This window comes from Poromitra crassiceps (assembly GCF_964638095.1).
Source record: "Poromitra crassiceps genome assembly, chromosome: 21".
Classification (NCBI taxonomy): domain Eukaryota; kingdom Metazoa; phylum Chordata; class Actinopteri; order Beryciformes; family Melamphaidae; genus Poromitra; species Poromitra crassiceps.
Window position 1 is genome coordinate 20,769,900 of NC_139638.1, and position 23,108 is coordinate 20,793,007.

Genomic DNA, 23,108 nt, shown 5'->3' on the forward strand with positions numbered 1-23,108 from the left:
TAGTGGGAGAGATAGAGGGGACAGTATAGTGGAGAGAGATAGATGGGACAGTATAGTGGGAGAGATAGAGGGGACAGTATAGTGGAGAGAGATAGATGGGACAGTATAGTGGAGAGAGATAGATGGGACAGTATAGTGAGAGAGAGAGTGGGGACAGTATAGTGAGAGAGAGGGGACAGTATAGTGGGAGAGATAGTGGGGACAGTATAGTGGGAGAGAGAGAGGGGACAGTATAGTGGGAGAGATAGTGGGGACAGTATAGTGAGAGAGATAGAGGGGACAGTATAGTGAGAGAGAGAGAGGGGACAGTATAGTGGGAGAGATAGATGGGACAGTATAGTGGGAGAGATAGTGGGGACAGTATAGTGGGAGAGAGAGAGGGGACAGTATAGTGAGAGAGATAGATGGGACAGTGTAGTGGAGAGATATAGATGGGACAGTATAGTGGGAGAGATAGAGGGGACAGTATAGTGGGAGAGAGAGAGGGGACAGTATAGTGAGAGAGAGAGAGAGAGGGGACAGTATAGTGGGAGAGATAGATGGGACAGTATAGTGGGAGAGAGAGAGTGGACAGTATAGTGGGAGAGAGAGAGGGGACAGTATAGTGGGAGAGATAGAGGGGACAGTATAGTGGGAGAGATAGATGGGACAGTATAGTGGGAGAGAGAGAGTGGACAGTATAGTGGGAGAGAGAGAGTGGACAGTATAGTGAGAGAGAGAGAGGGGACAGTATAGTGGGAGAGATAGATGGGACAGTATAGTGGGAGAGAGAGAGTGGACAGTATAGTGGGAGAGAGAGAGGGGACAGTATAGTGGGAGAGATAGAGGGGACAGTATAGTGAGAGAGAGAGAGGGGACAGTATAGTGGGAGAGATAGTGGGGACAGTATAGTGGGAGAGAGAGAGTGGACAGTATAGTGGGAGAGATAGTGGGGACAGTATAGTGGGAGAGAGAGAGTGGACAGTATAGTGGGAGAGAGAGAGGGGACAGTATAGTGGGAGAGATAGAGGGGACAGTATAGTGGGAGAGATAGATGGGACAGTATAGTGGAGAGAGATAGAGGGGACAGTATAGTGGGAGAGAGAGAGGGGACAGTATAGTGGGAGAGAGAGAGGGGACAGTATAGTGGGAGCTGGTCCAAGGACAAAAGGGGCCAGGGAGGCTGACTGATGCTGAAGGGTGGTTATGTGTGGTTGGTTAGCGGGTCTCTCTGTCTCCATCTGTCTGTCTCTCTGTCACCTTCTCTCTCTCTCTCTCTCTTTCTCTCTCTGTCTCTGTGTGTGTGTGTGTGTCTCTCTCTCTCTCTCTGTCTCTCTCTCTCTCTGTCTGTGTGTGTATGTCTCTCTCTCTCTCTCTCTGTCTCTCTCTCTGTGTGTGTGTGTGTCTCTCTCTCTCTCTCTCTCAGGCATTAATCCTCTCCGCACGTCCTCAGTGGGCTTCTGCCAGGCTAGTATCAAAATTCAAATGAGCCTGGACAAGAACACCCCCACCCACAATAAGCACACACAGAGACATACACACACGCGCGCGCACACGCACACACACACGCACGCACACACACACAGACAGTGTCACACACACACACACACACACACACACACACACACACACATGCACACACACACACACACACACACACACACACAGTGTCATACACACACACACACATATGATCAACACACATGCAAACAAACCCGTAGCGGGGCAGAACCCGCTCACCCCGGCCAGCAGGGACAGCAGCACTATCTTGTGCGGCGCTGAAGTAAATGCAGCTTGTAAGGAGGAAGAAGCTGCTCTCAGGCCATTAGTCAAGAAGAAGAAGATAAGTGTCCTATAGGCTGAGCCGGTACTGCAGCACTCAGCAGTATCTGCACTCCTCACTGGCCCCACATCCCTCCTCTCACAGCTGGAGGCAACCACACACACACATGTGATGCAACCTGTCTCTATGGTGGATTCACCTACGAATGCAAACGAATGCAGCTGAGGAGAGAGTGAGAGGAGAAGAGAGGAGAGGGGAGGAGAGAGGGGAGAGGAGAGGAGTGGGGAAGGGAGGGGAGGAGATGGAGAGGGGAGGAGAGAGCAGAGGGGTAGAGGAGAGGAGAGGAGAGGAGTGAGGAGAGAGCAGAGGGGTAGAGGAGAGGATAGGAGAGAGGGGAGGGGGAGAGGAGGAGAGGAGAGGAGTGAGAAGAGGGGAGGAGAGAGCAGAGAGGTAGAGGAGAGGAGAGGAGGGGAGGAGATGAGAGGGGGAGAGGAGAGGAGTGAGAAGAGGGGAGGAGAGAGCAGAGGGGGAGAGGAGAGGGGATAGGAGAGGAGGGGAGGAGAGAGCAGAGGAGAGGAGAGGAGGAGAGAGCAGAGGAGGAGAGGAGGGGGGAGGAGAGGAGAGGAGAGGAGTGGAGAGAAGAGGAGAGGAGGGGGGAGGAGAGGAGGGGATAGGGGAGGAGAGGAGTGGAGAGAAGAGGAGAGGAGTGGAGAGGGGGGGAGAGGGGAGGAGTGGAGAGGAGAGGAGTGGAGAGAAGAGGGGGAGGAGAGGAGAGGAGGAGATGAGTGGAGAGGAGGGGGGAGGAGAGGAGGGGATAGGGGAGGAGAGGAGAGGAGAGGAGTGGAGAGAGGAGGAGAGGAGTGGAGAGAAGAGAAGAGGAGAGGGGGAGAGGAGAGAGGAGAGGAGAGGAGAGGAGAGGAGTGGAGTGGAGAGAAGAGGAGAGGAGAGGGAGAGAGGAGAGGAGTGGAGAGAAGAGAAGAGGAGAGGAGTGGAGAGGGGGGAGAGGAGAGGAGGGGAGAGGAGAGGAGGGGATAGGGGAGGAGAGGGGGAGAGGATAGAATGCCAGACATTCATTTTCAAATGATGATGAATGGAAGAATGGGATCACACCTGCAATATAAAAAACTAGAGGGAGATAATCAAGATAGTTGAGTTTCTGAGCACTGATTGGTTGTGATAATGTGAGGGGAGGGATGCTGTTCAGCAAGGATCCACAGGGAAGACATTCCACCACATCACGCTTAAACCACTGTGCTATAGATACCCACCGTGAGCTGACAACCTATATTAAGCTTCTGACTCCTATTCACATCTCACTGCTGACAAAACCCCTGTGTTTTCAAACCTGGGAACATAGATTGTAGCCTACTGTATATTAAGGGGTAAATAAGTTTCAAAAACATTATTCTGAGATTTGAACACATTGTTATAGCCACTTGTAACGACTCTAACTATTGTAACTACTAACTATTTTGACTATAGACACAGCATGTCACAAGAAACCTTATATCACGTCCCTTATGTCATGATACATCTTTGTAATAGCATTTCTTCTTCTTCTTCTTTTTAATAAAGTTTTTTTCCCCCTTCCGATTTTCTCTCCAATTGTACTTGGCCAATTCCCTCTGCTCTCCTGGCCGTTGCTCCGCCCCCTCTGCCGATCTGGGGAGAGTTGTAGACTAGCACATGCTTCCTCCAATACATGTGTAGTCGCCACTCGCCAGCCGCTTCTTTTCATCTGACAGGGAGGAGTTTAATCACCGGCAGGATGTAATGCATGGGAGGATCACGCTATTCACCCCAGTTCCCCCACCCCCGGAACAGGCGCACCGACTGATCAGAGGAGGCACTAGTGCAGCGACCGGGACACATACCCCTAATCCGACTTCCCACAGGGAGACACGGCCAATTGTGCCTGTATGGATGCCCCGACCAAGCCGGACATAACACAGGGGCTCGAACGTGCGATCCTCATGTTGGTAGGCAGGCTGCATACCTGGACGCTAGGGGTGTCATGATATGCGTATCGTCAGAAAACAATGATATCGTAAAAAAAAATTTTTTTTTTTTTTTTTTTGCTCCTGAATAATAATAGAACAAATTTAGCAGAATCAACACGCATGAGTGAGGGTGTAGACTACTACTGGCATGGCAAAACAGCTCAAGGGGTACATAAGATTACATAAGTTTAGGGACCATTGAGCATGAGTTATTTAAGAAATAGATTGTATACTTTATTTTTCTTTCACCATGCAACAAACATTTAGTTTGTGACAGTGTGACACATTCTATTGCAAGAGAAGCATTATCTTCCATGTTGTTTTATAGTTATTATAATAACAATTTCCAAAAACAGCATTTGTTTTGTATTTTGCGTATTTCAAATGAAAGACTATTTTTCCAGTATTTTCCCAGGGCTCCCTTGAAAAGAGGTTTCGATTTCAACCGGACTCACATGGTTAAATAAATGATAAATAAATACATCAAAATTATTTACTTTTGTTAAAAAGAATATTGTTAAAATATCGTATCGTATCGTTATCGTGAACCCAATATCGTGTATCGTATCATATCGTGAAATTAGTGTATCGTGACACCCCTACTGGACGCCCTCCATTTCAACATATTGTATCATCTTAAAGTTTAATTTTACCGTTGGGAGATGATCAATATTCAACACATTTTCAAACTTAACAAATATAAACTTCCATTCAACAGATTTCTCCTGGTAGCACTTTATTGCAGCATCCATTCTGCCATCTCCTGCTATAGCTATCTTTCCACAGCACATATCCTTCCACAGGGGACTGCACAATTAGCCTTTACTTAAAATCCCAATTCATATGGATTTGCATATTGATTTGCATACACAACGAAGGAGAATAGTGCCATTCATGCAGAGCAAGAGGAACAGCACACAACACAGATGCAATGAGTCATTCCACCATTAAGGTTATTGATTAAAAGTTAATGTAAATTGAATTACAGACTGTTGCAAAGGGAAGGTTTAAAATCTCTGCTGATGTAGGAAATGATAGAGGTGGTGGGAATTTGTCTAATTTTGTGTCAATATCCAATCAGCATGGATGAATTATAATATAGGTGTATGGAAAATGATTTAATTGCTAAAATAATTTTGTGAAAATGAAGATGGATAACGTGTGTGTGTTGGGGTGAATAACACATGTTAGTTGGGTTTGGACTCACTTTGGCAACTTGGCCGTCATCGCCGTAGAGCAAAGATGAGAGTGGGTTAGTGAGTGGTGATGCTGAGGAGAGCTGACAGTAGGGTGCCTGTGAGCAGTCAGTGTGCTACAGAGATGTTTGGCAGAAAGAGGGAGATGAGAGAGCAGAGATCCCGGGGCAAGCAGTTACTGTCCTGTACACACTTCTACACTGTCTCGTCCCTCTGAGGACAACCACGGTTCATCTGACCCTAGTCTGACTCAACAGAAGTAGGCTGTGGTGGTGTAAGGCTGCCATTGATGCCCTCCAGGGCAGGAGAGGGGCCTCCCCTTCAGCTTCTGTTATCTGCGTGTTACCATTTTCAAAGTTGCCATCACTAATAAATAGAATATAGCTCCTAGTGTTGAAGATTTTATTTAGAAGATTCTCCGCAAGTGGTTTACCTTGCTGTTGTGGGCTTGATGGTGGTTGAGCGACATGCACGTCCAGGGCGATTGTATTTGTTTTCAACGATAATCCCCATTATAAAGGCCATAAAAAGTGCATAAAATTCCCCCAGAAACGCAAAAAAGTGTGAATTTTAACATCCAGCCATTTTTGCAAAAAAAATAAAAAATCATTACCTGATGTTATTCATCCTGGAGTTAAGACTTCATATTTGTAGTTTTTTTTTTTTTTTTTTTTACAGGTGTTTTAATGTTTTGCACCATTTCCGGCACACGTTTATACATTTCATGTACGGCACCTGAGCCAAATTTCATACCGTTCGGACTAACGATGCAGAAATCTGCGTAGTACGAATATTGAAATGGACAGGATCTGTCCCCCCAGTAGGGTACAAAGAAATACAAAAAACACAGAGCGTCTTTTCCCCTCTATACGTCAAGAATGATATTGAGCTGAGCGAGGCAGACTTTTCTCCAGGGCTGGCACAGCGCTAAAAGGAAGAGTGGAGGTAGGTCTGGCTATGAGAGACTAATTTGACCCCGACTCAGAGAGGGAGAGACACTGTCGAAAGACAGAGAGAAAGTGTGCACAGGGGGAAATGGTGATGGCAGAAAAGCTCAGGAAAAGAGATAGACTCACTGTGAGGGAACATGTGATGAAGTTTGCCACCCAGGAGTCTTCACATGTCAAGGTTTCTAAATTCCTAGTCTCGCTGGCCAGCCTCCTCTCCCTTCCGTGAGAGTCGTCTGGCTGCACGGAAACAGGCAACTGGGATAAACCCTCCCCTGCTCTACTCTGCTCTCCCATTGGAGCGACTGTTTCAGTCGCGGCCGGATGTCCGCCCTCCGCTTATTACAAACTCTGTCATTGGCTCCGACCATGTCAATCAGAGCGGCTTCCCTCCTCCCTGTGTGTCGCTGTAAATAGTGCCCTGCCGCCTCAGTGAAAACAACAACGCTAACTAGCGAGCAAGCTAACGGCAGAAACCTACACGCTAGCTCGTTGCTACACGCTGAAAACGCTAAGTTGGATTGTTGGAAACTATTTTCCAAGGGCACTGCCGCTAAGCGCCGCCCATCGCAATCCCACTATGGAGACCTGCGCCGCCAGACTCCTCTCCCGGTAGGGAGGAGAGGCTGGCCAGCGAGACTACCAATGTCCTGCCATAGGGCACCTGCCCCGGTTGCCCTATGGTTAATCCGGCCTTGACTGTAAGCATAAAAAATCCAGACGGTAGGCTACTACATTGCCTCAGGTTACTTTGTGTAGGTTTTGGCAAAAACAATAACGGAACAGAACAGCGGAGAGAGATGGGATGTACCTGTAAGACTCCCACCCCAATCACCCACACGTCAATCTGACACCAAATCAATTTAGCCAGAACACCAAAGGGAACACAAGATAACAGATCTGTTTGTGTCTCTGGGTATCTGAGTTCAACTCCAGGAACTCTCACTGTGCTTTTGCCAAACTACATGTCAATCAACACTCGGTGCAATCAATATAAAATACAACAAAACGCTGTAGTCTAGAAGAAGAGGAAGGGTGAAAAAAAGACATGTGCTGCTTTCTTGCCAGACTGTTCAGCTTAGATATACTATGAGCACTCACTGTATCAAGTCAAGGCAAGTCAAGTTTATTTGTATAGCCCTAATTCACAAGCATGTCCCAGAGGGCTTCACAGAGAATATGTCTAGCTAATTCTAGCTGACACAACAGTAGCAAATTACAGTAGTAATGATAACACATTGAACAATTGATAGAGAAATATAGAAAATATAGAAATATAGGAGAGAGCGGAGGAGAGAGCAGGAGAAGGGAGGGAGAGCAGGGGGAATGTGAGAGAGCAGGAAAGTGATGAGGTGGGGAGGGAATGGGAAATGCTGGGGAGTATAGGAGGTGGGGAAGGAGCAGGGGAAGGGGGAAAGAGGAGAGGGGAGGGGGGAGGGAGAGCGGGTGGATGTGGGGGAGGAGAGAGCAGGGAGAGGGAGGAGGTGGTGAGAGAATGGGAAATGTGGGGGAGGAGAGAACAGAGGAGAGGTGGGGAAGGAGCAGGGGAAGGGGGAAAGAAAGAGAATGGGTGCCGTGCTTTAAAATAGGATGCTATTTTAAGACAAATGAGACAAATAAGACACATCCCATGAAATTGCGGTGTTGAGAAACTCAGAGCACTAAAACAAAATCACAGCCAGGTGTTGATGTAAGCGGGTAGACAGGTAGGAGCAGTCAAGTGAGGAAATGTAAATCCAGGTTACAGCACCTGGCTGGTTCACTGCGCCCAGCAGCCCGAGAGCAGGGAACCGGCGCGCGGTTCCCCCCCATGCAGAGACAGCTGCTTCCCAGCCTGGGGGGGGGGGGGGTCCAGCAGGGAAGAGCCATGAGCCGCGGCCGGGACATCGTGGATAGCGATATGGATGGATGGAATTATAACGAGCCAAATAGATTAAGATTAAACTGGACGGACAAACCCCATCTTTATTGGTCACAATTTTTTTTTGCATCTATGATATTATTGACTCCTTTCTTGTCAGCAGTGAAGGAAGGGCTTTCTATGTGATGACCAGGATTTTGTAGTGTTGTGATAACGATCGGACCAGAGACAAATGTAAGTGAGTAATGATGATGCTATATAGGTGATCGTCTCAAGCAATTCCGTGACCGGAATGACCGCCCAAACGCAACAAAAGTTTCGTTTTATGCAGGGAGCCTAAGACACTCTGGCTGTTTGTTCTTGTTGTCAATAGAGAGGCAAAGTGGGACGTCACTTCCTGCTTCAGCACTGTACCAGAGATTTTCATCCTCCATTTATTTTCCCATAGACATTTCGTAAAATGTGTATAAAATAGTTTCACTTCGTCGAACCAAACTGTTCAGCTAATGCTATAATCGGGAGAGACCATAGAAAATTTCACTCGGACCAAAACTTAAAAAAACATCGGAAAAAAAATATATATATATATATTTTTTTTTAACGTTTTGTTCCCAGTGAAATCGTATGCGATCTCTCCTGTTTCTAAATATATCTGAACCGTTTGGTTTGAACCAGTGAAACTATTTTTATACGCATTTTACGAAATGTGTATGGGAAAATAAATGGCGGATGAAAATCTCTGGTACAGTGCTGAAGCAGGAAGTAGGCGGTCACCTTGCCTCTCTATTGCCCATACTAACACTAAACACCATGACTACTACACAGCAGCTAAACTGCTTCCAGACTCTGCACGTGACCGACTGACAACATACCTGTTAAGTTGGCAGAATGTTGCGTTCAGTGATTCCACAAGTACATTCAATACTGTACTTTCACCAACTGTGCCAAAAATAACAAAGAAAGGAGAAGAAGAGCGAGTAATACTTACCACCATACCGTTTAGGGACACCCAGCAGTCAGCGGGGAAGTCTTGGAGGAGAGGCACCAGAAACTGGAGACAGCCATCCCAGTGGCAGAGGAGCAGCATCATCCCTATCAGATTAAATATTCTTACCACAGCACTCGCCAGGTCATAGGTCATATGGAAGATCTGCGAAACAGAAAAAGAGAAAGGGAGAGAGACCTCAGTTAGTCATCTGAAAGATTTGCTCACTCCTCCTTCTGCATGAAAATGTCAAATAAAAAATAAAAAAATCGAAATGTGGTAGGGGTCCTTTAGTCTCGACGCCAGACCCATGAGAGTTCTTACGCTGATACACTACGTTACTGCATGCTGCAGAGCTCTCTCTGGGTCTGATACACTACGTTACTGCATGCTGCAGATCTCTCTCTGGGTCTGATACACTACGTTACTGCATGCTGCAGAGCTCTCTCTGGGTCTGATAGACTATGTTACTGCATGCTGCAGATCTCTCTCTGGGTCTGATTTACAAACTATAGCAGTCAACAGGAACACAGGTTGTTAGGGTTCAGTTGATATTTCTCAGTATCTTTTGAAACAACAACAACACATGCTGCGCTTATGAAAGCAAAGTCCTGACCATAGTTACTTGCAAACTACAAAATCACCTCTGAAGTGGAGGACACGCTGTGCCTCTCTTTGGCCACCAGGGAGTTTGGTTTGCCGCCAGTGTGTCTCTCTGCCTCTCTGCACTCACAGATGTGGAGCTATTCATATACTCTGTCCAAAACCAACTGACCAGTGTGTGTCTCTGCATCTCTGCACTCACAGACAGTGTTGGGCAAGTTACTTTCAAAATGTAATATATTACATAACACTAGTTACTTTCATTTGAAAGTAATACGTTACTTTACAATATTACTGTCTGTGTAGAGTAACTCATTACTTATTACACTACTTTTGCATTACTTTCACCAAAACAACAGCAGTAGCAGAATGACATCGCCACCCCGGAACCATCCCGAAAAATAATTTCAACCGTCTTGAAGTCAGTGTAAACAATCCAAAATTCTAAATGTTATCATTAGTGGCCGGGCCAGCGAAGCGGCCAGGCCACTTCTTGTATTTGCCTGTATTATTATTATTTTTTTTCATCCTCCCGGGAAGTTCGACTTCCCATGGATGAAAACTAACCAAACTTTGCACAAAGGTCCAGTCCCATGCCAAACGTCTTTGACACAAATTTGGGGCCAATAGTCCTAACGGTGGCACTACAGCGACCGTCTAAAGTTTAAAACTTAAAAAATTCATAAAAAATCAGGCATACGTGCTACGGCTTTGCAACTTTCACCGAAATGTGCGCCTAAATGAGGGGAAGCTTTTGTACAATGCAACCTATGGCCAATTATGAAGTCTAAAGACCGCAAAACTGCAAAAACAAATTAAACCCTACTCCTCCCACATTTTTTCTTCAAACGACACCAAACTTCAGTATCTGCATCGTTAGACTGTTCTACACAAAAGTATCAAACCAGATTTTCGATCGGTCAAAAATTGAGCCCACAGTGCATCAAAACGTTGAATTCTGGCCCCGTGTATAGCCTAATTACCTTAATTACCTTTGGCAATTAGGTTGTATTTGTGATGTCATCAGTCAGTCAAGCAATTGTGATGCCATCACTGATGTCACTCGAGCAATTGTGATGTCATAATATTTTTTTTCCCCATTGACTTGCATGGGGTTTCGAAAAATCTTGCAGTAAATTAGCTGTAATTCAGAAACCATAACAGCTACAGCTACGAAACTTGGTAGGGAGGTGCACAGAGGGGCCTTTTATTCTACACGAAAGAATTACACAAATTGAGCAGATGGTGGAGCTATAACAGCCCTCTTTACATTCTGGTCCATAACTTCTGAACCGTATGGTCTATCATCAAACTTCTTTTTTCCCTGGATTCCTTGGGTCCTTCCGCATCTACTCATCTAGGCCACGCACATTTCCGTCTGACTAGATTTTCCGCCATTTTGAATTTGGTCCAAAACAGTTTTTTTGCGATTCCCCCTTGAAATTTTGTCCAGTCTTCACCAAACCAAAGCACACATCATGTGATGAGTGTCCTGCACAACACTGTTTCGTGGTATTTGAAAAAAGCACACCGTTGCGATATAATCGACTTCCAAACTTCTGTGGGTGGGGCCAATTTTACAAGAATCACCATAACTCTAGAACACAACGTGCGATCCTAACCAACCTTGGTCCAGGTGTGGAAGGATGTACTCTGAGCCTATAGGATAAATATTGTGTCATTTCGCCTTTAGGGGGCGCTATAGCAGCATTCAGTACCTGTACCTTCTAAATTGTTTTATTTTGAAGGGCGGCAGGAAGTGCTGATTCATTGTCATTATGGCCACCTTCCTTCTTGTATTGACACTTGACACTTCTGAGCTGATTTCAAGGCTCAAGGCTCAAAGCCTTGAGACTTGCCCGGCCACGACCCATTGCTGCGCAGCAGCTATAATTTTCCTTTATTATTGTCATCTATAGTGGTCATTTGCGTAAAAACACACAATTTGATTAGGAAATGATTGTATCTTTATTTAAATATGTGCTTTGATTTTTTTTTTTTTAAAGTAACTCAATTTGTAACTTGTGTTACTTGACAGAGTAACTGGTATAATATTACTGAAATCATATTGGTAATAAGTTATCTTACTAAGTTACTGCTAAAAGTAATAGATTACATGTAATATGTTACTTTTGTACCGAGTTACCCCCAACACTGCTCCACAGATGTGGAGCTATTCATATACTCAGCATGGACTCTGTCCAAAACCAACTGAACAGTGGAGGAAAAACACACAGCATCATAGCAGCCTCATACTCTGCCTTTGGAACAATGGACATCTTCAGTTGTGGACCTGGCTGTCATGAAGATGTCGGCGGCCCCGTAATGCATGGCGCCAGAGTGGAGAATAGTACAGCGTGGAATGCATTTGTTGAAGCATGGGGGCCATCATGGACATCGCCATGATACCTAGTGTAACCGAAGTGAATCAGTGCAGATTCCTCGTGAGTCCCGAGTGGTAGCGAGTAGGTTGGTTAAACTCACTCCCCCAGTAGTATAAAGGCACGTTAATCAGCTCCGCCAAGGGAGCTAGCTCTCTTGGTGCAGTGGGTAGCGTGTCTGGCTCCCAAGCCGAAGGTCGGCGGTTCGTATCCACCCCTGGGCAAGCCCTTAACATGGGTTTGCTGCAAGTACCACCAACACAATGCCGTTACACTAGGTTGTGTTTGTTTTCTTTTTGCTATGTGGTAGAGACTGTTCACTTGTAGATTCTGCCCAGGATGTTGTGATCTGTTCAAAATGGGTTAATAATATATCTTAATGTGTTTGTTGATATGGGGGGCGGGGAGGGAGGGGTTTTGTTTTTCTCAGTGGGTCTATTTGTGTACACTGTATGCATAGGTTTTGTTTTTTGTAGATGTTTGTGGTTTTTATGTTTATTTTTTCTTGGATGCTTACAAATGTAAATCAATCACATAAATCACAAAGAAAAACACATAGCAAACACCAAATGGTTGGCACTCAGGGAGATAATGAATGATCAAGGCAGTATGGGCCTTTAGCGTCACGCATTGCTTTGTGGACTCTAGTTTGGCGTTTTTTGGCCGCCGCCATCTTGGTTCTCCCGCAGCTCAAGCGACCAGCGGTTTCCCACAGAGCCGCCCTGCTATTGGTCCGTGATCGGCAAGCTGCACGTCACTGGACAGGCAACCTGTCAATCATGCCCAAAACAGTCTTTTTTTTATCATCTATTTTACTCTAAACAGGTGAGTTATAATTCACCCTCACTTGTTATGAATGGTAAAATTAGCTATAAACATGTTTATTTATGCTGTAAACTTGGGCTTTTTAACATGGGGGGTGAATGGCCACTGACTCACTTTTGCAGCCAGCCCACAAGTGGCCATTCGAGGAACTGTAGTATTTTAGGACTTCCGCGACCGAGAAAGCCTGCTGCCCCCTCGGTTTAAATGCCATGACCTGAGGCAAGTGCTACTGCTGGTGTGGCTATTTAATCAGAGTGGGACGTTTCCCGAATAGAAAGTCATCAGCTGGTTGAATAAGCATGTCTGCAATCATGAGAACCACTTTCATTCACATTGGGTCTGGACAAAGAGAATTGGTCTCACGCCTGGCTGGCTATATGCCACTAATTCACTTTCTCATTTGCATTGAGAAATCCATTACTTCTATTCCAGGTTGGTTATTCCATCATCTTCCTGAGGGCCGAAGCCCAATTTTCCTACTAAATAAAGTTATATCTGGATAAAGGCGCTCAGTGATGACCAGGTTTTGCACAATAAACCTGCTCCCATTTACCGATTGGTTGAAGCCCACCGTGTTGTTGAAGGCATCATTTCGTATCGCCAAATGAAATAGTTCAGTTTTCACGTAATTGTTATCTATTTTTAAGGTGATGGCATTCCTCCCTTCATAAACCGCCTAACTATTCTGCTTAAGCTTGGATTTAATGGCGTTTTTAATAGGTCCTTATGGTGCAGCACACTGTCATGACAGATTAAGAAGTTAATTGGCAGAAAGTGAGAAATAGTGACCTTTATGTTTCTGGGGAACTTTTCTAGATTGCTGCTGCTGGAGGTGAACCAGTATTGAAATTCAAGGGTGAAAATGCTGCAAATAACCAACCAATTCCAAATTCTAAATAATTCTTCCATTGGCTAAGTTCCTGATGTATGGATCCATGTCCATCAATAAGAAAAGGTTGCAACTTCTTCTTCAGTGATGTCACTCGAGCAATGTGATGTCATCAGTGATGTCACTCGAGAATTGTGATGTCATCAGTGAGTGATGTCTTCAGTGATGCCACTCGAGCAATTGTGATGTCATCAGTGAGTGATGTCCTCAGTCGTCATAATGTTATGCAATGTTATGATGTCATAATGTTATTATGCCACAATGTTATGATGTGAATAGTCATGTTATGATGTCATAATTTTATGATCCCATAATGTCATGTTATGTCATAATGTCCAACCCACACTCATTCCCTTCATAATGCCTTCTGTTTGAGAGACAGCCTACAGTGACAGATCTGAAGGAATGGCTGTTCGAGCAGGACATAACGACTTGCGGCTCTATCACGCCGCCCGTGCAGGAGACCTGGACAAACTGAGGAGCCTGCTGCAAGAAGACCACTTCAGAAGGCAGATCAATAAGCAGTTTTCGTTTAGGAGTCAGTGGTGGACCCCTCTGGGGCTCAGCGCCTGGCGGGGTCACACTGCCTGTGTGGACTACCTGATCACCCAGGGAGCACAGGTCAACCTAGCAGATGAGGATGACTGGACGCCTCTCTTCTGTGCCGTGGGCGGCGGTCACCTAGACTGCGTCCGGATCCTCCTGGAAGCCGGGGCCGACCCCAACATGTACGGCTCGTACATGCACACCGCAGTCTACTGTGCTGCCCGTGACGGGAGGCTGGACATCCTGCAGGAACTCATCAGGTGCCGCGCTGCTGTTCCTGTTGACATCGACACGGATCACACGCTCAAGACGTCTCCTCTCTACATCAGTGCTGAAGACAACCACATGGACTGCTTCCGCCTGCTGCTCCAGGCCGCTGGCGTTCTGACCCGTGACGTGGCTTCTCGCCTGATGGAGGTGGTGCTGCATCACGGGTGCGACACGGCCTTCGTCCAGCTGCTCCTGGACCACGGTGCTGACCCGGCCCTGGTGAGGTTGCGTGCACAGCTGGAGGAGAAGGCAGATCCCGAGGCGCTCGGGGTCTTTCTGGAGGCCAAGAGATGTCCTCGCAGTCTGGCCCATGCGTGTCGGATCCGGATCCGCCAAGCGCTGGGCACACATCGCCTGGCCCAAGTCCACTCCCTACCACTAACACAAGTGATGAAGGACTTTGTGCTCCACCAAAACTGACTTGAAGGACTGTCAGTTTTATTTTATTTTCCTAGATTTAGTTCTTCATTGACTGTTTCAAATAAATCCAGGACCAGATATTAAATACCATCAGCATACACCACCTGTAGCCAATCCTACTATAATTGGAGAGCTGTGTGTCCGTGTGTGCTCAGTTCATCGTCTCCAGAGTCCCAAATCTAGAATTGAACGGGCACACCACGCAAAAATTCTGTTTGTCTTGATATGACGTGAGGTTCAGTTAGCTTTGCACAGAAATAGCCGAGAGAAATACTTTTTAAATGTATATTTGATTATATATATATATATATACAGTATATATATATATATTGGACATTTCAGAGCCTGTCATTATTATGCCTCCGCCGGCGATATTATTATTATTATTATTATCGATTCGGGTTGTCCGTCCGTCCTGTACGTCCACACTCCCCCCGGACCACAACCCGCTACAATTTGCATACCGCCCCAACAGGAGCACAGCGGATGCAGTAGCACACGTGCTCCACACCGCCCTGTCCCACCTGGAGGGGAAGGACACCTATGTGAGAATGCTGTTCGTGGACTACAGCTCAGCATTCAACACCGTAGTACCCTCCAGGCTGGTAAGCAAGCTCAAGGATCTGGGACTAAACACAGCAATGTGTGACTGGATCCTGGATTTCCTGACAGATCGCCGCCAGGTGGTGAGAGTGGGCAACCTCACCTCCTCCCCACTGACCATCAGCATAGGAGCGCCCCAGGGGTGCATCTCCAGCCCCTTCTGGTACGACCTCTACACCCACGACTGCGTGGCGACTCAATCTTCGAACACCATCGTGAAGTTTGCAGACGACACAGCAGTCGTGGGGCTGATCTCCAGGAGCGACGAGACGGCCTACAGAGAGGAGGTGGGGGCCCTGGAACAATGGTGCCAGGACAACCTCTCTCTGAACGTCTCCAAGACCAAGGAGATCATTGTAGACTACAGGAGGGGGGGGGTGCACACCCCCCAATCACCATCAACGGCACAGTGGTGGAAAGGGTGGACAGCTTCAAGTACCTGGGAGTCAACATCCACCAGGACCTGACATGGGCCGGTCACACCGCCACTGTTGTCAAAAAGGCTCAACAGCGACTACACGGACTCAGGCGCCTGAAGAAATTTGGGCTAAGGCTAGAAATCCTTAGGGACTTCTACAGAGGCACCATTGAAAGCCTGCTGACTGGCTGCTTCACAACCTGGTATGGGAACTGTACCACCATGGACCGCAGGGCGCTACGAAGAGTGAGACGCGCGGCCCAGCACGTAACAGGATGTGAGCTGCCAGAACTGCATGAACTGTATAAACAGCGGTGCCTCAGGAGGTCCCTGAAGATCATCAAAGACACAAACCATCCCCACAACAGCCTGTTCTCCCTGTTACCCTCAGGGAGGAGATACAGGGTCCCAAAAGCACGCATAAATCGCTTGAGGGACAGTTTCTTCCCGCAGGCCACGAGACTCCTTAACATACAGTACACAAATAGTGTAGTAGCTGTACTGTACTGTACTGTAGATGCTACCATTATGTATGTCTAATGTTTAATTGTATGTTTAATTAGGTATATGCTATTTGCACCTGTACGTCAAATACGTCGAATTTAAAATGTTTAAGCACGTCTAAAGTATGCACATGACATGTGCATGTGCCTTATTGCTTGTTGTGTCTCTTGTTGTTTTTGCACCCATATGCCCTGTTATATTTGTACTATGTTGTAAACGGAGTCCACAGCACAAGAATTTCACACGTGATACTTGTACCACGGAGTGACAATAAAAATCTTGAATCTTGATGTTCGTTAACGCGATATCTGAGGAACACTTTGACGGAATTTAATCAAATGTGCCTCAAACGTCGACTTGGACTCAAGGATGAACTGATTAGATTCTGCTCTGGTGGGTCAAAGGTCAAAGCTCAAGTCACTGTGACCTCACAAACGCCATTCTCAAGTTCGTTAACGCGACATCTCACCAACGCCTTGACGAGATTTCAGTCAAAATCGTGCAGCCCTACTTCTCATCTGCCTTTTCTGGCTTGTGGATATAGATAGGAGCTTGGACTGTTGTCATATAGTGCACTGAATCCACGACAACAGCAGAGGCTGTGTAAGTCTGGGCCTGGCCTAATTCCAACCCAGCTTAACCCAGCCAGCCCCGCCTAATCAAACCCACTTTATAAGCTCTTTGAATCTGCATCCCTCCTCTCCTGCCTATTGTGAGCGTCCCTATAACGTTTCTGCACAAAGGACAGTGGCCACACAGAGCAGAGCTGATGTTTAGATGTTCAACTCATCCACACGAGAGATACAGTGCACTGCCCTCAAAGGCTCAAATGAGCCACTAGCTTACAGGAAGGCTGTCTCAAAGCACCCACTACCACTCTTCCTGCTAGCTGCCTATACATCTTTATTCTTTTTCAACTAGCGTGTGTGTCTGTGTGTGTGTGTGTGTGTGTGTGTGTGTGTGTGTGTGTTTGAGTGTGAGTCTATTACACTCAAGAGATGGAGCGAAAATACATCATAAAGTATTTTGATACAAATTACAAATACTTGCTCAAAAAATGTATCACAATACAAATACAAAATACTGGTCTGAAAAATGTATTTGAGATACAAATACGTATTTTGTATTTTGAAAATACATAAAATACATTTTATAAAAACTGATAAAGAGCTGCAACAATTAGTCAATCCATCAATTAATTGCCAAATATTACATTAATTGCCTATTTTGATCATATCTATTCATCATTTTGAGCCATTTCTGTAAGGAAAATGTCCTAATTCTCTGATTCCAGCTTCTCAAATGTGAAATTTTCTGGTTTCCTTATAGATGGTAAATCATCTCTTAGTCCTCTGTGACAGTATTCTCTTTTGTGTACCCTCTAACACATTACAGTTCTTTCATTTCAGTTTTAGCTGTTTTTCAGCACAGCTAATTTCACCCTCACTTCAGTTGTTAATCGCCTTCTGTGAGGGCTTTTGACTTACAGGCAGCATTTCTACATGTTAACCTCAAGTTTTGGAACTTTGACCATGTTAGCCCTAGATATCTGACATCATAACAGTATCCCTGGAGATGATGCACCATGGCTGCAGTTATGGAAATCGCCGGCCCCACCAGCTCCCAAAATCATGACTGACAGACAGACAGACACCGCCTACCCACCTTGGTGCCATCGTGCAAATGTCTCGGCTCATACTACATCAGAGTTGCTCAAGTGACATCACTGATGACATCACAACTGCCTGAGTAACATCACAGTTGAGCAATCAGTTGCTCGAGTGACATCACTGATGACATCACAACTGCCTGAGTAACATCACAGTTAAGCAAACAGTTGCTCGAGTGACATCACTGATGACATCACAATTGATCGAGTGACATCACTGATGACATCACAATCATGACCCACACTGCCACACAATTTTAATTAAGAAGATAATTAGTTGTGTCTTTCTAATATGATACACTGGCTTCATACTAGACAAAGAAGTGATGTGAAGTCTGACTCAAGACCCACCCTACTCTGCCTCTGATTTGTGGTTGAGTTTGTTCTGAGGGTAAGCCAATCAGAGGTAGAGTAGATGTGACATGTCACATTTTTTTCCTCCACAGTTTAAACCTGTGTCAATGGTAAGAATGTGTCATAAAAAAGTATTTTATGTAATTAAAATACACAAAATACAAGGTCTGAAAGTATCTTGATACAAATTACATCTAATTTTTCTCGGTCCAGCCAAATACAAATGACAAAATACACAAATGTATTTGAAATACGTATTTGAAATACATGTATTTAAAATACTGCCCATCTCTGATTACACTTTGATTACTTACACTAAGAAAGAACAAGAGGAGACAGGAGAGAGCTGGGCAGAAAGGAAGCAACCGAAACAAAGACTGAAGGAAAGACATGACATGTACAGTAATAAAGCTACGCCTATATATCCCCGGAGGACCGGGACAAGTCCCGAAAAACAGGAAGTAACACTTTAGCCCCTATTTGACTTGCTAATGCTTCTTCACACAGACAGCAGGCAGAGACAGAGAGGGCTGCACAGAGAGCGTATCTGCACTTCCCTTCATCGACCTATAAACACACACAGGCTAATCGAACACAGCGACTCCAAAAGAGAAAGGGAGAGAGAGCGATGAGGCTAGCTGTAGCTCGTAGCTAGCTGTTGATTGAGCTGCAGGTTAGATGATGCCTCGGTCTGAAGGCTGCAAAGAGGTGTGGTTACAAACCCCGCCCCCGGGGACCATTTCACCTTGCTGGAAAGCCTCTGTGATCTATAGGTCATGGTGATGGAGGAGCAGGGTCAAAAGGTGTGCAAGCTATGTTTGGTTGATTTGCACATGGCAGCGTTTGTTTGCGTATGCAAAGCAGTTCAGAGGCAGCAGGTAGAAAAGTACTCAACATGTAGCTATAGAGGCAGCAGGTAGAAAAGTACTCAACATGTAGCTCTAGAGGCAGCAGGTAGAAAAGTACTCAACATGTAGCTATAGAGGCAGCAGGTAGAAAAGTACTCAACATGTAGCTATAGAGGCAGCAGGTAGAAAAGTACTCAACATGTAGCTAGAGGCAGCAGGTAGAAAAGTACTCAACATGTAGCTCTAGAGGTAGCAGGTAGAAAAGTACTCAACATGTAGCTATAGAGGCAGCAGGTAGAAAAGTACTCAACATGTAGCTAGAGGCAGCAGGTAGAAAAGTACTCAACATGTAGCTAGAGGCAGCAGGTAGAAAAGTACTCAACATGTAGCTAGAGGCAGCAGGTAGAATAGTACTCAACATGTAGCTAGAGGCAGCAGGTAGAAAAGTACTCAACATGTAGCTAGAGGCAGCAGGTAGAATAGTACTCAACATGTAGCTAGAGGCAGCAGGTAGAAAAGTACTCAACATGTAGCTAGAGGCAGCAGGTAGAAAAGTACTCAACATGTAGCTAGAGGCAGCAGGTAGAAAAGTACTCAACATGTAGCTAGAGGCAGCAGGTAGAAAGGTACTCAACATGTAGCTAGAGGCAGCAGGTAGAAAAGTACTCAACATGTAGCTATAGAGGTAGCAGGTAGAAAAGTACTCAACATGTAGCTAGAGGCAGCAGGTAGAAAAGTACTCAACATGTAGCTAGAGGCAGCAGGTAGAAAAGTACTCAACATGTAGCTAGAGGCAGCAGGTAGAAAAGTACTCAACATGTAGCTAGAGGCAGCAGGTAGTAAAGCAGTTCAGATGCAGCGTGTAGAAAAGTACTCAACATGTAGCTAGAGGCAGCAGGTAGAAAAGTACTCAACATGTAGCTATAGAGGCAGCAGGTAGAAAAGTACTCAACATGTAGCTATAGAGGTAGCAGGTAGAAAAGTACTCAACATGTAGCTAGAGGCAGCAGGTAGAAAAGTACTCAACATGTAGCTAGAGGCAGCAGGTAGAAAAGTACTCAACATGTAGCTATAGAGGCAGCATGTAGAAAAGTACTCAACATGTAGCTAGAGGCAGCAGGTAGAAAAGTACTCAACATGTAGCTATAGAGGCAGCAGGTAGAAAAGTACTCAACATGTAGCTATAGAGGCAGCAGGTAGAAAAGTACTCAACATGTAGCTAGAGGCAGCAGGTAGTAAAGCAGTTCAGATGCAGCGTGTAGAAAAGTACTCAACATGTAGCTAGAGGCAGCAGGTAGAAAAGTACTCAACATGTAGCTATAGAGGCAGCAGGTAGAAAAGTACTCAACATGTAGCTATAGAGGTAGCAGGTAGAAAAGTACTCAACATGTAGCTAGAGGCAGCAGGTAGAAAAGTACTCAACATGTAGCTAGAGGCAGCAGGTAGAAAAGTACTCAACATGTAGCTATAGAGGCAGCATGTAGAAAAGTACTCAACATGTAGCTAGAGGCAGCAGGTAGAAAAGTACTCAACATGTAGCTATAGAGGCAGCAGGTAGAAAAGTACTCAACATGTAGCTATAGAGGCAGCAGGTAGAAAAGTACTCAACATGTAGCTATAGAGGCATCAGGTAGAAAAGTACTCAACATGTAGCTATAGAGGCAGCAGGTAGAAAAGTACTCAACATGTAGCTCTAGAGGCAGCAGGTAGAAAAGTACTCAACATGTAGCTATAGAGGCAGCAGGTAGAAAAGTACTCAACATGTAGCTAGAGGCAGCAGGTAGAAAAGTACTCAGCATGTAGCTAGAGGCAGCAGGTAGAAAAGTACTCAACATGTAGCTAGAGGCAGCAGGTAGAATAGTACTCAACATGTAGCTAGAGGCAGCAGGTAGAAAAGTACTCAACATGTAGCTAGAGGCAGCAGGTAGAATAGTACTCAACATGTAGCTAGAGGCAGCAGGTAGAAAAGTACTCAACATGTAGCTAGAGGCAGCAGGTAGAAAAGTACTCAACATGTAGCTAGAGGCAGCAGGTAGAATAGTACTCAACATGTAGCTAGAGGCAGCAGGTAGAAAAGTACTCAACATGTAGCTAGAGGCAGCAGGTAGAAAAGTACTCAACATGTAGCTCGAGGCAGCAGGTAGAAAAGTACTCAACATGTAGCTAGAGGCAGCAGGTAGAAAAGTACTCAACATGTAGCTATAGAGGCAGCAGGTAGAAAAGTACTCAACATGTAGCTAGAGGCAGCAGGTAGAAAAGTACTCAACATGTAGCTATAGAGGCAGCAGGTAGAAAAGTACTCAACATGTAGCTAGAGGCAGCAGGTAGAAAAGTACTCAACATGTAGCTATAGAGGTAGCAGGTAGAAAAGTACTCAACATGTAGCTAGAGGCAGCAGGTAGAAAAGTACTCAACATGTAGCTATAGAGGCAGCAGGTAGAAAAGTACTCAACATGTAGCTATAGAGGTAGCAGGTAGAAAAGTACTCAACATGTAGCTAGAGGCAGCAGGTAGAAAAGTACTCAACATGTAGCTAGAGGCAGCAGGTAGAAAAGTACTCAACATGTAGCTATAGAGGCAGCATGTAGAAAAGTACTCAACATGTAGCTATAGAGGCAGCAGGTAGAAAAGTACTCAACATGTAGCTAGAGGCAGCAGGTAGAAAAGTACTCAACATGTAGCTAGAGGCAGCAGGTAGAAAAGTACTCAACATGTAGCTAGAGGCAGCAGGTAGAAAAGTACTCAACATGTAGCTATAGAGGAAGCAGGTAGAAAAGTACTCAACATGTAGCTATAGAGGCAGCAGGTAGAAAAGTACTCAACATGTAGCTATAGAGGCAGCAGGTAGAAAAGTACTCAACATGTAGCTATATAGGCAGCAGGTAGAAAAGTACTCAACATGTAGCTATAGAGGTAGCAGGTAGAAAAGTACTCAACATGTAGCTAGAGGCAGCAGGTAGAAAAGTACTCAACATGTAGCTATAGAGGCAGCAGGTAGAAAAGTACTCAACATGTAGCTATAGAGGTAGCAGGTAGAAAAGTACTCAACATGTAGCTATAGAGGCAGCAGGTAGAAAAGTACTCAACATGTAGCTAGAGGCAGCAGGTAGAAAAGTACTCAACATGTAGCTATAGAGGCAGCAGGTAGAAAAGTACCAAACATGTAGCTATAGAGGTAGCAGGTAGAAAAGTACTCAACGTGTAGCTAGAGGCAGCAGGTAGAAAAGTACTCAACATGTAGCTATAGAGGCAGCAGGTAGAAAAGTACTCAACATGTAGCTAGAGGCAGCAGGTAGAAAAGTACTCAACATGTAGCTAGAGGCAGCAGGTAGAAAAGTACTCAACATGTAGCTAGAGGCAGCAGGTAGAATAGTACTCAACATGTAGCTAGAGGCAGCAGGTAGAAAAGTACTCAACATGTAGCTAGAGGCAGCAGGTAGAAAAGTACTCAACATGTAGCTAGAGGCAGCAGGTAGAATAGTACTCAACATGTAGCTAGAGGCAGCAGGTAGAAAAGTACTCAACATGTAGCTAGAGGCAGCAGGTAGAAAAGTACTCAACATGTAGCTAGAGGCAGCGGGTAGAATAGTACTCAACATGTAGCTAGAGGCAGCAGGTAGAATAGTACTCAACATGTAGCTATAGAGGCAGCAGGTAGAAAAGTACTCAACATGTAGCTAGAGGCAGGTAGCTATAGAGGCAGCAGGTAGAAAAGTACTCAACATGTAGCTAGAGGCAGCAGGTAGAAAAGTATTCAACATGTAGCTAGAGGCAGCAGGTAGAATAGTACTCAACATGTAGCTAGGGGCAGCAGGTAGAATAGTACTCAACATGTAGCTATAGAGGCAGCAGGTAGAAAAGTACTCAGCATGTAGCTAGAGGCAGGTAGCTATAGAGGCAGCAGGTAGAAAAGTACTCAACATGTAGCTAGAGGCAGCAGGTAGAAAAGTACTCAACATGTAGCTAGAGGCAGGTAGCTATAGAGGCAGCAGGTAGAAAAGTACTCAACATGTAGCTAGAGGCAGCA

General features: G+C 45.4%; 1 protein-coding gene across 1 annotated transcript in view; it reads right to left on the reverse strand.

Moving 5' to 3' along the window:
* Window positions 1-23,108, reverse strand: part of hcn1 (hyperpolarization activated cyclic nucleotide-gated potassium channel 1) — a gene marked incomplete at both ends in the record, with an annotated part of 138,927 nt that overhangs the window by 61,035 nt on the left and 54,784 nt on the right. The window contains one exon of the mRNA XM_083657806.1: window positions 8,755-8,916. Coding sequence (XP_083513932.1) covers window positions 8,755-8,916 — 162 coding nt within the window. The remainder of the gene's footprint in view (window positions 1-8,754; window positions 8,917-23,108) is intronic.